This window comes from Squalius cephalus, assembly GCF_949319135.1.
Source record: "Squalius cephalus genome assembly, chromosome: 10".
NCBI classification, from domain to species: Eukaryota; Metazoa; Chordata; class Actinopteri; order Cypriniformes; family Leuciscidae; genus Squalius; species Squalius cephalus.
Genome location: NC_137131.1, coordinates 14,373,943 through 14,389,329, shown reverse-complemented (window position 1 = coordinate 14,389,329; position 15,387 = coordinate 14,373,943). Strand labels below are relative to the sequence as shown.

The 15,387-nt window shown below is 36.0% G+C and overlaps 1 protein-coding gene across 1 annotated transcript in view; it reads left to right on the top strand.

Annotated features, from left to right (window-relative positions):
- Nucleotides 1-15,387, top strand: part of pik3r3b (phosphoinositide-3-kinase, regulatory subunit 3b (gamma)) — a 164,918-nt gene that overhangs the window by 89,588 nt on the left and 59,943 nt on the right. The window contains exons 6-7 of the mRNA XM_079884820.1: nt 372-573; nt 6,513-6,598. Coding sequence (XP_079740946.1) covers nt 372-573; nt 6,513-6,598 — 288 coding nt within the window. The remainder of the gene's footprint in view (nt 1-371; nt 574-6,512; nt 6,599-15,387) is intronic.

Here is a 15,387-nt window from a genome sequence, read left to right as displayed (position 1 = left end):
GTACTTTTAATATCAGTAGGACTCTTATGACCATGTGCAATAAATCTTATATTGAATCTGTCTTACAGAAAGCTAGAGCTATTCTTGCAGATTTTACTCATTCACTGTTCCATGTTCCAATGCTTCCTTTTGGTATATGTTTTAGTATGCCTAAACTTAAAAGCAATCTGTAAAGGGAATTTTTTTGTTCCAACTGTTGTAAGGCTTTTAAACTTGTAAGATGTCAGAATTTTGTGTGTGCTGTTTGTTTTGTTTGTGTGTTTTGTATGATATGGTTACAGATTTTTGCTGCACCAAAAATCGCCCTTTGGGCTTATAATACTTTGAAGTACCGAAAATAACTTTCAGTATTCATCTTATTAATCTCTCAGAGACCCAAAGCATAGAGGAGTGTGGACAGCAGCTGAAAAGAATCCTCGACTCCCCCAGTGTGCCTCAGGCTAACCACCAGCTCCTGGTTCATCTGACCCGACACCTAAGCAAGGTGGCCGAAAGTCGGGGAGCAGCTCAGGCAAGCCCCAGGCTTCTGGCTCTGGCCTACAGCGAGGCCATCTTCAAAAACAACCACTTCAGGTACTGTCCATAACTTGTAGTCTACTGAAATCTACAAGTCTTTAAGCTACACTATCGTTTGAATGTTTTGAGTCGGAAATATGTTTTAAATGTTTTTGAACGAAGTCTGTAATTCCAAGACAGTATTTATTTGATCAAAATACAGTAAACAGTAATATTTTGAAATATTATTACAATTTAAAATTGTTTTCTATTTTAATTTATTTAAAAATTCTATATATTCTTATGATGGCAAAGCTGAATTTTCAGTTGCCGTTACTCCAATCTTCCAAATCACGATCCTTCAGAAATTGTTCTAATATGCTGAATTGGTGCTCAAGAAACATTTATTATTTTTATTAATGTTAAAAACCGTTGTGCTGCTGCTTTTTTTCGACATGCATTTAATTCGGGATTCCATGATGAATAGAATGCTCAAAATAACAGCATTTAAATGAAATCTTTTTTGTAAAATGTATTTTTGTCAGTTTTTGTAATGGATTTAGTTGAATAAAAAAATCTTTTGAATGGTAGTATATATCCAGAATAAGGGGCTTTATTTGTATGAGTGTAAGGTAACTTATTTATAACAAATTATGTAACAAGATAAATTATTGACTTGGCTCTGAGATAAGTCATTACTTTTCTGGACCAGCTGCATTACAAGAGAAAAATGTTTGTGGCCGGAAAAGAATGTATTATCATGTTCAATTCTGTGGTTGCTCTTGTGGAAAAAAGCAGTCCTATAAAAATGATCAAAGGCGTACATGCTCACATTTACACATGCATGTCCATACATGTTCTTTATTTCAGCAGAAAGCCCAGCTGAACATATGTCAAAGCCTATCTTTATTCCCAGTGTTTAATTAAAGTGGAGCAGAAAGAGATGAGGGAGCTGTTATTTCTGATCTGTCCCTCAGCCCACTGTAAGACAGCCCTTAATGGCTGCAGCTCCAGTACATCTCCTGAGAGGAACAGCACATTACATACAACAGATGGGAATGCTTATTAAAATGTGTTGCACTATGTTACAATACCTTGTACTTGCCATTTGAAGAGTACCAGGAGTGAATGTTGATAACTAATTAGGGGTTCAAGGCAAGCGCGTAGCGCTGAAACCCTATTGTTATTGTTAATTTTCCCATGATGCAGCATTCTCCATCTAAAACTGATCGGGCAGACCGAACCGTAAGTCGTAGAGACTTGAAACTTTGAGGTCTGGTAGTACTCACACCGCCTACAACGTCACCTAAGTTGCGCCCCGAACGGCCTGACGGGGGCGCTACACAGATCAAAAGTACAAAATGGCTTATAACTCCTAAACCGTTAGGCGTAGGCTCAAGTGTCTTATATCGTTGGAATCCTTGGCTCAAGGCGGACATGCATGCCTCGGATTTGCTCGTCACCCTGGGAAAATTTTTGGATATTTAGGTTTTTTCAAAAAAACTACTTTTGCGAACTAGTCCTAGGTTTTTGGCCCAACCGGAACCAAACCAGTGCAGTGAAGATTCTCTGGAGAGTGTCTATCAATAATCATCCAAAAAATTGAAATTTCAATTCACGGTCACTAAGGGGACCCAAAATGTTCGATGTGACCGGGGCCACTTTTACTTAAATGGCTATAACTTGTGAATGGAAACTCGGGACACATGTTCATGAGCTCAGTCTGAGGTCACATGAAAAAAATCATGATGATTGGCCACTTGGTGGCGCTATAACTGGTTGGGCTGGGTGATATGGCCTAAAAAAAAAAAATCCCAGATTTTTTCATATAAAATCCGATTTCCGATTTAAATCAATCAAATCTGCAGATTACAAAGAAATTGTTCAAAACAAGTTTGAACTTTTTTTTTTTTTTTATTATCCCTTGTTGGATTTGATCTGGATTTTCCCCTTGGGGTTAAAGTGCAATCAGAAACAACAAGCCAAAAAGACAAGATGGCAGGCCCTGCCTTTGTAAACAGTGAAAATGTACAGTAACATAACATAACGTAACATAACATAAAATGGGTGGATTGGGATTGGGGGGGATGTAAAAAAAACTTGCATCACAATAAGTGTATTGTGATTGTCAAAACATCTGGTAACTAAACAGAATTTTATCAAGTTTAGTGACAACACAATGTTACATGGTACAATGACTGGTATCCTGTTTTTATTATTGCTTGACACAAATTTCACAATTTCAATTCAATTCTTGTGATTTGATTCTGATCTTGATTCAATATCGATTCCTTTGGATAAATATTAGGTACAGTTAATGTGTTATGTAAATTTTTCTCCCAAAAAAATATCTCACCTAATGCTGTAAACATACAGAGCCCTGTCAGCTGGTATTATTAAAGGTTAAAAAGGTCGACGTCACAGTGGTTAGGGAAAAGTCCTGGCAGAAAGCGATGCATAAGGATGTAGTGTAACGACGAATTATTATTTTCTCCAAAGTGTTAACAACTTAGTGTTAACTAATAATTGTTGCAAACTGGTACTACCAACAAAATATAAGTGCATTCCTGGAACTGGGTGCCGTTACACTACATCCTTATGCATCGCTTTCTGTCAGGACTTTTACATGCTTTTCCCAAACCACTGAAGTGACGTCGGTGTCCGGGTTTGCAGTAGCATGAGCCGTCAGGCAAGTGTTATTTAAAAAAACTCCTGATGTACTTACAAACTTTCCAATGCCTCGTTTTATGAGTACAGAACCTATTTGTACTACTGTATAAGTTCCCTTTTTCAATACTGATATTAAAGATTTGGCAAACTGGTTCTGCTAAACAACATTTCTTCTCTTAATTTATCAACTTTATTTATGAAAAAATGATTAAAATAATTTCCAATTTCATATGGTTTAAAAATAGTTAAAAATGAGTCACCTGTATCAATAAAAGAAGGAATTTGACTTGATTTCCTATCCATTATTTCATTGAGTGTACACCAATTTTTTTTACAATCATATTTACGTTCACTTATTTTAATTTTGTAAAACATTCTTTTCTTTTTCCTATTAATTTTAGTTACTTGATTTCTTAATTTGCAATAGACGTCCCAATCTTCCATGTTCCCAGTTCTGTTTGCTGTACACTTTGCCACATCTCTCTCAAACATAATGTTTTTCAACTCATTAACAATCCATGGTGCCCTAACGTTCTTCACTGTACATTTTTCCATAGGTGCATGTTTGTCCACCAAAGGGTAAAATAATCTTTCAAATGCTGACAATGCATTATCAGGATGAACTTCATTATAAACATCAATCCAACATACATTATTTACGTCTGTACAAAATGATTCTTCACTGAATCTCTTATATGATCTTTTTATAAATTACTTTTGGTTTCCTAAGTTTTCTTAGTGTTTACATGCTTACTAAATAAAACATAATATATTTTTACACATGTGCCTAAAGGCCTTAAAGCACTTGAACCCTGATAAATGCTGCTTGCAGCTTTAATTATTTATGTAACCTGACTGTTATTATGTACCAAACCTCTGTATCAGACTATAATGATGATATTTTTGACAATGGAACAGATTTTTGCATATTTCCTTATGCTACAGGTTAAATGAAGCATTATTGTGATCCCTGTCATTCTTGACTGTGGAAAAGAGCTTTCAGAGGCACCCCATAGAGACCCCTAAAAGTCACTGTGGTGGAACCATGGTCGAGCGAATGTAGATGATGGATGTACTGTACTAATGCTGCTAAATTAATTATATAAATAATCAGATTATGATTATGTTTGATGCAAGTGCACAGTTTGTTCAAAATATAAATTACAGTTTGTTTTTCACATATTCCAAAAGTTGATTTGATCATTTTGATTGCATCACTAATTAATAATAATCAATAATTCTTCCAAAACGAATGTCAATAGTAATACTGTAATTATTATAACAACAATAATAACTATACCTGTAGTGATTATTGTCATAATCATGGATCCTTAGGTAAAATTATATTGTATTTAATTATGGTAGAACTTTTATTTAGGTAGGACGCATTCATTTGATCAAAAGTGTAAAGACTTTTACAATGTTACAAAAGATTTCTATTTCAAATAAATGATGTTCCTTTGAACTATATATTTATTGATGAATCCCGAGGAAAAGGATTTCCACAAAACTATTTAGCAGCACAAATGTTTTTTTTAACATTTTTTTAACAGTACCAAATCAGCATATTAGAATGATTTCTGAAGGATCATGTGACTGAAGACTGGAGTGATGATGCTGAAAATTCAGCTTCGCCATCACAGGAATAAATTACATTTTAAATTTATAAAAATAGAAAATCATTTTAAATTGTAATAATACTTCATAATGTTGTAACTACTATGTTGCTTTTAATGTATGTATGTTCAGATAAATTCAGCCTTGGTGAGCATGAAAAACTTTTTTCTAAACTTTTGAATGGAAGTGCATACAGTGGTACCGAATAAATACCACATTCATCGACTATAGCATTTTCTTGTATGGAAATTGTGGTATCAGTATGGTACATGTCCAAATAATATGGTAATCCCATGATACTTTTTGGCTAGTATAACTAAATAGCTGGTGACATCACACCCTCTATAAAGTGCCCTCCTGAATGAAGGACTTTAGTGCACATAATAAAGAGTAGTGTGCAAGTGAGTAACTCAGTCAGCACATTGTAGTCCATTAAGTCGCCTTGCTCTTATTCGATTGTGAGCTGCTTTCTTGTCCCTCTGCCAAGAGACTCCAGTGGGACTTTCCTTGCTGTTAGCGGCCTGTCAATTGTCTTATGGCTCTGGGGCAGTTCAGGAAAAGGGAGAGGGGGGATGTGGAAGTGGAGGAGGGAGAGAGAATGCATTATGCCTCAAACAATCATTTTTGGTTAGTCATCAGCTTCACTCACTACCTGATGTCATTGAGGCATCACAAGACCTGGATTGCATCTGAATACATAAGTAAATGAACATTCTCCTCTAAAAATCCAATCGAGTTCCAACCGTATAAACAGTCACAAGTTCGCCAAGTAGATTAGCTGCTGAAACTCATGACATGACCTATGTGTGTGAGCGATTATGACTGACTTTGTTCTGGATGTAAGTTTCACTTATTTTTGAACTTCCAAAATGACTAATTTACTAGCCGTTTCATGACTAATAGTTGTATATCAGAGCATTTGTTTAGGTCTGACGACACTTTTAATCCTAGCATGACAATAGGGCTTTTCACACTGCGCTTAACCCTGGGTTATCGTCGTCCTAAACACCGCTTTTTACCCTGGGTAAAGGAACGTTTCACACTTGTAATTTAGAAGCAGGTTCAGCACCACTTTTTACCCAGGGATATGAAACCCTGCTCTGTGCTTTTGCATTGTACAAGTTTGGCACAGCAATGCGGGGTTAACAGTGTAAAATGATGCGGTGTTAGAATGTTAAACCTAGATGTTTAGCAACAGACAACCAACTGCAGGCTCATATTTGCGTGCTTTGTACAGTCACGGAAACACTGCACATTGTATATAAACAGTAAATCCAGCCTTTGAGAGGCAAAATGTCAAATGCTGAAAGGAAACATGACAATTTGAGTGAAGAAGAGACCATTTCACTCTTAACTTTGTAGACTGAAGTATCCATTCAGTAAACTCGAAAGTACAGTCGGCAATATAAGGATGCTGCAATGTTAGAGTTTTTATGTAAACAGGTCGCATGCTGCGTTCATCCAATCAATGACACTGACCCCGCAAATATGCAAATAAGAAAGTTAACCCAGGGTTTAGGAATGTACAATGTGAAATGTCAGCTTATGAATACCCAGAGATTAATTGTTAACCCCCGGGTATATTATGAGCAGTGTGAAACATGAAGCAAGTTAACCCAGGAATCAGTTTACCCGGGGTTTAGAATGACCCAGGGTTAACTATTTCAAGTGTGAAAAGCCCTAATATATACTTGCTCTGAAAATATCTCTCTCTCTCTCTCTCGCTCCAGTGCGGATGTAAACCCAGAACACCATGTGAAGATTCTTGAGGCACTTATCATGGTTGGAGGCCTAGTGGAGATACAAGCTGCTCCAGGTAGGCCATCAGAGGTTCTCATTTTCTTTATCTTCTGTAGGTCTGCCTTCTCGGATGACCTTTTATTTGTATACCTTGAATTTTAATAACTCACCTTTGGAATTGTGTGATTGAAAGCTTATTGGATCACCACATGCTTCCTTTTTATGAGAATCCAGCGAGGTTTTATATTTATACATTGATAGATTGGTTTGTTAACTTTCAAGAATTATTCAAATTTAGATTTTGTCAAAAAAGAGTCATGCTTTTATGTCTTTGAGGATGGACAGATCTGGAAGTAGATGTGAAGTAGTGTCGTCTGTGAATGTCCAATAAATTGTGTGTGTGAGAAAAGTGATTAGTTGATGTGGGCTCAGTAAATGTTCATGATACTTGCATACATAGATTGCTGCTTCTTTACTCCACTCAGGCCTGACTAAACTTTGTTGTTATGGATCTTCTGGCTCAACATGCCGTTTATGTTCCTTATGTACTGTAAGTGTGGTTTCACTACAGTGAAACTGTAGGCTGTAGGATCGCCAAATTACTAAAGAAACGTTATCAGTATGATGGTTTAAAACTGTACATTTCTTGCCTATTACCAACCACTGTGACTTATACCAATGACGGAAATAGGTGCAGTTAGAATAGCTAAATATGTGGGAGAGCGTTGCTATGGTGTGACTATATTTTATTGCAATAGGTAGCACTTCAAAGTTAATACCAAATCAAAAGCAAACAATTGTAATTGAAAGGGTTTAATGTTATTATCTAGAGGTTACATTTGAAATAGTTACAACATAGATGTATGAGATGATAAAATCATATATCATTAAATGTACCCGGCCAGCATATATGTAAAATGTTTCGAGAGAGAGAGAGAGAGAGAGAGAGAGAGAGAGAGAGAGAGAGAGAGAGAGAGTTGGAAGGCTGAGCTCAGGTAGATAGGAAGAGCAAATCCCATAAGAAGAAGAGACAAAGAAAAGAGAGAAAGCCCAGAGAAAAGAGGAAGCAGAGCAACAGTTACAGTCTTCTTATATCCCTTCCTTGAACATGTGACTGAAACCCAAATGTGAGACATTCAAACTAAACAATCAGCAGATTACATCTTCCCCTGCCATAAAGGTGTGACGATAAACATACCCCTGATGTACACATCTTGGCGTACGGGCCCTGATCACTTATCAGCACTTTTTGTGCCTTTAAGAATTCCATATGGCCCTTTTGGTAAGGAAAAGGGGGTTTGAACAGGACAGCAAGTGTCTTTGTTCATTTTCAACCTTACAGTACAATCCAAACATTGAGTTTCAGTCATTTAACTTCCTGCAATAGGATTTAATGAATATAGGCCTATTGGAAGTCTGGAGATAGTCTGAAGTAGACTGTCCTGGGAGGTTAACATCAGCCTTTTATAATAAAGGAATACAATAAATATTAATTAAACCAGTTGGATGTTTTTTGGTTTCCATTTTGACGCAATTAAGAATTGAATTTGCTCAGAAGCTAAATTAATTTTAAGAGGTAACTTTGCTCAACAAAATCTCTGACACAGAGGCTCAGTTTGGGATGAGGTAACAGACTATAACTTAGAGCTAATAAATGCACCACCCATGGACACATACACATATTTATGGGTCTGGTGTGACCTTCTCTTGCTGTTGTGGATTCATAACTTTAGCCCTAAGTCAAGACGAGGGTAATGATATGGGTGGCAAGCTAAAGCTGAGTTTTACTTAGAACTAATAGTCATGGTCAGACTTTCTCTCTCTCTCTCTGGTCGGTAATGATTTTGAAAGACATGTCTTATGTTCACAAAGGCTGTATTTATTTACATATTGTATTTATTTACAAACATAGTAAAAACAGTAACATAATGAAATATTATGGTTACACTTTATTTCGATAGTCCACTTTAGACATTCTACTAACTATAAGTAACTTTTCAACTACATGTCAGCTAACTCTCATTAGAGTATTATTAGGCTGTAGTAGACTGTCAGTAGACTGTTAGGCTATGGTTTGGTGTTAGGGTTCGTGATAGGATAATAAGTTGACTTGTAGTTGCCAAGTTACTTAAAGTCAGTTGAATGTCTCTTGGGGGAGCATCAAAATAAAGTTTTAGCGGATATTAAGCAGACATTCTACTAATCCTCTAATGACAGTTAGTTGACATTTAACTGCAAAGTTACTTATAGTTAGAAGAATGTCTAAAGTGGACTATCGAAATAAAGTGTTACCAATATTATTACTAGGGATGTGCCTGAAGCCGAATACTATGTTGGAAAGGAAATTACGCATTTTATGGAGCCCCTAAAGGGACATGGCGATGGAAAAAAAACTTTTGCTTTCTCTCGCAATTATATAGTTATTACATTGTTATTTTGGTCATTATATTGTTTATAATTTGCAGGCATCAGGGAACTGCTATCAATATGCAGGTTATTGAAATCGCTTTTTACTTTCACTTTCCAATTCGTGATCACTCGTACTCCTTGTATAGGGGGCGGCGGTACTGACTACACATTTTACAAGATAAGATATTTGTCAGTGACGCTCAGGTTCTTTTGTACACCAAATCCTCCGCCATCGTCATCTCTCCTTGCTATCTTCACGTATTAAGTGAAATCACGATGTACTGTAATGTAACCGACTACCACAGCAAGCCTAACTATGTCCCTTTACGTGCTCTGTAGAATGCGTTATTCATTTTACGCGCCTTTCCGAATTCGGATTTTGGCTTTGAACACATAATTATTATCATTTTAAATAACCGTTTTCTATTATAATATATTTTTTTACAATTATTTAGTCCTATGATGGTAAAGCTGAATTATCACTTTAGTCTGTTACTTTAGTCACATGATCCTTCAGAAATCATTCTAATATGCTGAATAGGTGGTCAAAAAACATTTCTTATTATTATCACTGTTAAGAACAGTTGTGCTGCTTAATATTTTTGTGGAAACCATGATATTTTTTATTCTGATGAATGGAGAGTTTAAAAGAACAGCATTTATTTGAAATTGATTCTTATAAATTTATTTACTGACACTTTTGATCAATATAATGGGTCTTTGAATAAAAGTGGCCCATTACTTTCTTTTCTTACACCTTTTGAATGGTAGTATAATAACTTTCTGGTTAAACATTTTTATTTCACTTGCATATTTTACATGCACAGTACTACTAGCCCTCGAGCATCCTTTTAGATTTGTGTGGATAAATAAACTCAGAATCTGCAGAGACTGGAAGCTTAGACTCTCCTTCCTAATGGTTTCATCATCTCTTTCACTAAAGGCTACATTAACAGGGGTCAGAAGGCACAGATGGCACAGAAGTGAACCTCTTCACAGCTCAAAGTGAGATTTTATATAAAATGCAAAAGAGCAACCAGAGCTAAAAAAAAAAAAAAAAATGGGTTAGAACACATCTATTCACATCATAACCCATCAACTTATGTATGACTTGCTTTTTGGAGGCAGGCAGTAATGTACTTGGAGTGCTTTAGCAAACAACTGACCCCTCCTGTGCCTCCAGCTCTCCAGTTTGGCCTTAATGTGTTCCAGCTTGGTAAAGTTTGTTGGCAAAACATTGCGTTTAAAGAGCAATCTTTTGGGGGCCACGTCAGGCTCACTCTCTCTTGGATGACTGCACTTGTCAAATGCTGATGGATTCACTGTGGCTGTTAGCATGGGCTCTGGAGTGAAAGTGAGAGAGGAAAAGAAACGGAAAGTAGGCAAATACAAGAAAGCTGAGAGAAGAGTGTGACAAATACAGTTTAGGAAAGGTCACAACCACACTTATGTAGTTTTTCTGTCATTGTCGGGGACTTCAGTTCTTTTTCTTTATGGAGAAACAACAGAAGAAAGCAAATTTTAGAGTATTTTGAACGTGTGAGTCTTGCTCCGTTCTAAAACCTAGCATTTTATAATGCACACTACTGTTCATGCTCACCAAATCTGCATTTATTTGACCGAACATACAGTAAAAACAGGAATATTGTGAAATGTTATTGCAGTTTAAAAGATGGCAGACAAGCCAAAATATATTAGGGATGAAATAAACTAGGGATGAGGTTATTCACTTTAAAAGTTTGTAGTGTTTTATTTGTAATTTATTCAGGCAAAGTTGTACATAATTTTAATTTAGGCCATTTATTGGTTATAGACCAAGGCATAATAATTATCAGCCAGAAATGTAATATTGTTGCATCCCAAAATAAATGTGCATTTCTGTTAATACTGAACAATGTATTAATGACATTTATGACAGTGTGATTAAAAATTGAGGTAACACTAGTTAACGAATGCATTAACTAACATGAGTAATATATTTCTCACAATATTTATTAATCTTTGTTAACATTAGTTAATAAAATACAACTGTTCAGTGTTTCTTCATGTCAACAAATACAACTTTTTATTTTAAATACGTATTAGTATATGTATTATATGTATGCTTTGGAAGTATTTTTCATTGTTAGTTCATGTTAACTGATGAATTAACTAATGTTAGCAAATATAACCTTATTGTAAAGGGTTCCCATTGAGGATTATTATAACTTAGAGTTGTGTATGCTACTGTATGTATGTTTGTGATGGGGAATCACACTGTTAGCTGATCAATATGCCAAAGTTAAACACTTGTAGTGAAGCAGCACACTGGGTTTTGTAAACAGATCGACAGAGTTGCTGTTCGGCGTGCTGTTTTTTTCCCCCTCTTTTGTTTTTTACTCAACCACCTTCTTACCAGTTCTTTCATTTTTCTCATTTAGTAATGTGCTGAGTTGGCACATTTAAATAAATAAATCAAATGTATTTGTTTTGGCCGAGGGAGTGCTCATTGATGTTATGTTGAAAAGTCCGATCTATATCTGTCACTCTTTCTCTCTTTCTCTCTATATATATGTTCCTCTGTCCCTCCTATAGGTTTCGTTTCCCATCACTCAAAGCTGTTCTCGGTCATGCCCTCAAGCACTGACTTTAACCTCCATATATACACAAGCGCACATGCACACGTTCTCTCCTGAGGTCATGTTGCAGCCTCATGGAATTCCCCACTGGCTGACCCGGTGTCCCAGATGACCCTGTGAAAATGACCAGTGCTTTCTTCCGCAGCCTCTCAGCTGCACACAATCACATGCTTCAATGTACCATGTAATAATCTTTGAGCTGCTCACTCTGTGGCCTTTGTTCCACAGCCCTTTTTTTCCTTGCTCTGTCTTCATCCATCTAGGGTCATTTGCAAGCACAAGCTCAAATTTGGCATTCTGCTTGGTCATACAGGCCTCAAGCCTGGTCATTATGGGCAGTCGTAGAGCTGAAGCCTTAAGAGTGGGCAGTTAACGTAAGAATAGATGAGGTCAGATGATGAATAATTGAACTATTCATGATATTTTATATATAATGGATTACTTTTTTACTGTATATTTCATGTGGTATTAGCGTCAAGCAGTCCTCATACGCCGTGGACTAATTCAACTGAGCTTTGATGCTTAAGGAGCAGATGCCCTCTCTTTCCCCCTTTCTCTTTCTCATTCCCAGGCTTTCTCTCTCTCTCTCTCTGATTACACCATTTCTTCATTAAAGAGATAGCAATCTCATTAAGGTTGCCTCAGTTGCACTCTAAAACACATTAATCTTCCTTAAAGGATCCCCTGCCTTCTCTTAGCACAGGGCAAATCAAGCACTGATTAATATGACGTGGTCGATCTTAAGCTGTTTAGCTAGTTTTCCTACTGTTGATAAGGTGATCCGGAGAAAAATTTGCCACAGCTGATGTGTGACGTTGTACTATATTCTTTGCACATTTGCATTGTAAAAACTGGAAAGGTTCATAATATTAATTGTGGACATGGAGCATATTCACTTTTTATTTATTTGTTTTCTTTTCAAGGATCTAATAATGAACTTTAACTGGATAAGAATGTTATGGTCAGGTATTTTTTTAATAAAATTTTGTATTTTTTTTTTTTTAAGTTTTTTTAAAATACCTGTTCTGTAGCATTTTTTTGTAGAATTTTGACAGGGGTGTTAAAATATTATATGTTAAAAATTATAAATAATGCATAAAATATAATTTGGAATGTATTTATTTATCTATTAATATATAAATATATAAATACATAAATATTATAATATTTTTGGTCCCACTTTATATAGCTTTAAGTATTATGTACTTACATAAAAAAATAAGTACATTGTACTTATTGTGTTCATGTTGTGTTGTAAAACACTTTTGCTGCTATTGAGGTGGGATACGGGTAAGGTTAGGGACAGGTGTGGGGGTATGGGTAGGTTTAAGGGTGGGTTAAGGTGTAAGGGAAGGGTCAACAGTGTAATGACAAATGTAATTACATGAATTAATTACAGCTGTAATTACATGCAGGTATTTTCAAAATATAAGTTTATACGTAAAAAGTTACATTTAAGACCTAAATCAGGAAAGTCTACTGGGACTGTTGAGTATTAATTATGTGATGGCGCATAATTAATATTCATAAACCAAGCCTTACAATTTTTCTAAGTTAAAAAATTGCTTTATTTATTAATCGTTTTTCCCCTGAATATCCCCAAACGAAGATTGTAGCTAACATCTGAGGATAAATTGGTCCCTAAAGTTTAGCAAAGTAAACCCCCATAGACACACGCACAATCACACATTGTGAATCATTTCCTCTGGCGATATGCCACCTAATCTTACTCAAATATTTGATGCGAAATGGCCAGTGTGGAAAGAACAGGCATGACGCCAGAAGACTCATTACTGTCTGCCCAATATTTTACACACATTAGGAATGATGGAATAACCTCTACACATAGATAAAAATCCTGACACTGTCATGTTCTACACTAACTAACCATCCAACACTGACAAAAGAGACTCTGATTTGTGGAGTTAACATTTTTAAAGTGTTATACTGCAAAAATTCGAAGAGAAATATATATCTAGTGCATCTGCATGAATGCTTCATTTGAACGGGTAAAATGCACAATACTGCTAGTTCAAAATAGCCTAAATTTTCCTTTAAATGGATTTTATTGGATGAGAACACTTTTTGGCACTGCAATACCCAGGATGCAGTTATTCACCATCACTTTATGAGAACCCTAGAACGTGCTTCCTGGTATAACACTGCCAAGGGCACATATACTTTACTGTTTATGTTTGTCTTGTTATCGGTAGCTGTGCATTAGCAGTTCTTATTTCCCCCTAGGTCGGTTTCATGTGTTTTTCTCTACCGCAAGGCTGTTTTTTTTTTTAAATGAGCAGATGATTTTAATAACAATAACTTTGCTTTCATGCAAAACAAATCCTTTTTACGGTGGCCTGTTAGTCCTTTCTGTTGTTCTGAGGCAGTAATTCTCCTTATGTATCTTACTTACACACACATGAACTTTTCTCTGCCAGCTTAGCTGCTCTCATATGATATGTGGTTTTGAATGAGAGGTTTTCCATAAAAAAGTGACTCAAAAACCATCAATGCATTATGCGTTTCAGGTATACACATTGTTAGGAATGGATATAACCAGTGAGGCTGCTGTTTAAAGGTCTTAGCTAAGATTTCTAAAAGCTTTGGTCTGATTGTGTAAATGGTGACTGACCCCAGGTCAGTATATGTGTTAGGGCAAGCTCAGTGTTTGTCTCTGTTAGAAGTGCAAAGCTCATTACCATGCAGACTGCTTAGCATGGACTGTACGTACTTAATTTGTGTATGTTTACGTAGAAATTTTGTGTGCGCACTTAATGAACTAAGAATTGCATCGCTTCGGCAGTCGTCAGCTTACTACTTACTTCATTGCCTCTCATCCAATTATGTGTTTGCGCAGCCATGACATCATATGCTGTACGCATGGGTTTATTTGATCAGATTTACATATAGACAAAAGAAACAATTTCCTAACATTCTGATTGCAAACAACTGCGCATACAGACTTATAAAAGGTCCAGTGGACAGTAGTGCATGAAAAGAGTAAGCGTGTGTTTGTGCATTTGTGAATGTGAGTAAGTGCATGTCACAGAAGAATTTATACCACCATAAAAAGCATATAAATCCTAACACACAGCTATTCGACCTTGACTCTTTCTCTCCCCTCCTCTCCCCCTCCTCTTTTTTTATTTTCTCTGTGTCTTGCTCTGTCTCTTCAGGGGCAGAGTTGGAGAGACAATCCGGACCAATTAATATAACAAATTACTCGCACGCATGCATAAATGTCATATGCAGATACGCTGGCACTTTGCCAACAAAGGGAATTGGCTGAAAGGAAATGAGAAAAAACAGCCTAGTTTCAACTTGGCAAAGAGAAATCCCTGTGCCTGAGGAAATTAAGTATGTGCCAGGAAAGAGCAAAGTATCAATGAATGTGATTTGGGGGATGCAAAGGACATAGTGATTGTCGTCCCCAATCGGATGTCTTTTGTGTTGAGACTTTGATTTTATAAATAGTTTTTATGTACACGTGTACTATAATGGACATACTAGACACTTTTTGTATAATGTAGTCTGAGAAAGTCACTATATCTTATAGTGCTATATCTTACCATTTTTGATCATTTACATGGTTTTAATGTCTTGCAAGCTAGCTTAAACATTTGACATTTTGTTGTGAAATTATTTTTTACCAACTTTTTTAACTTGTCAGCTAGGTAAATTGATCTGAATGACCAACACACATTAGGTTTTGTCAAGTCCTAGTATCAGTAAGAATTGGTCGATATTTACACAATTAAATGCCATCATTTTCCATCATTCCTCCATTTCTGTATAGTTTTATGAACTATGTATAATTTATTATTATAATTTATTATAT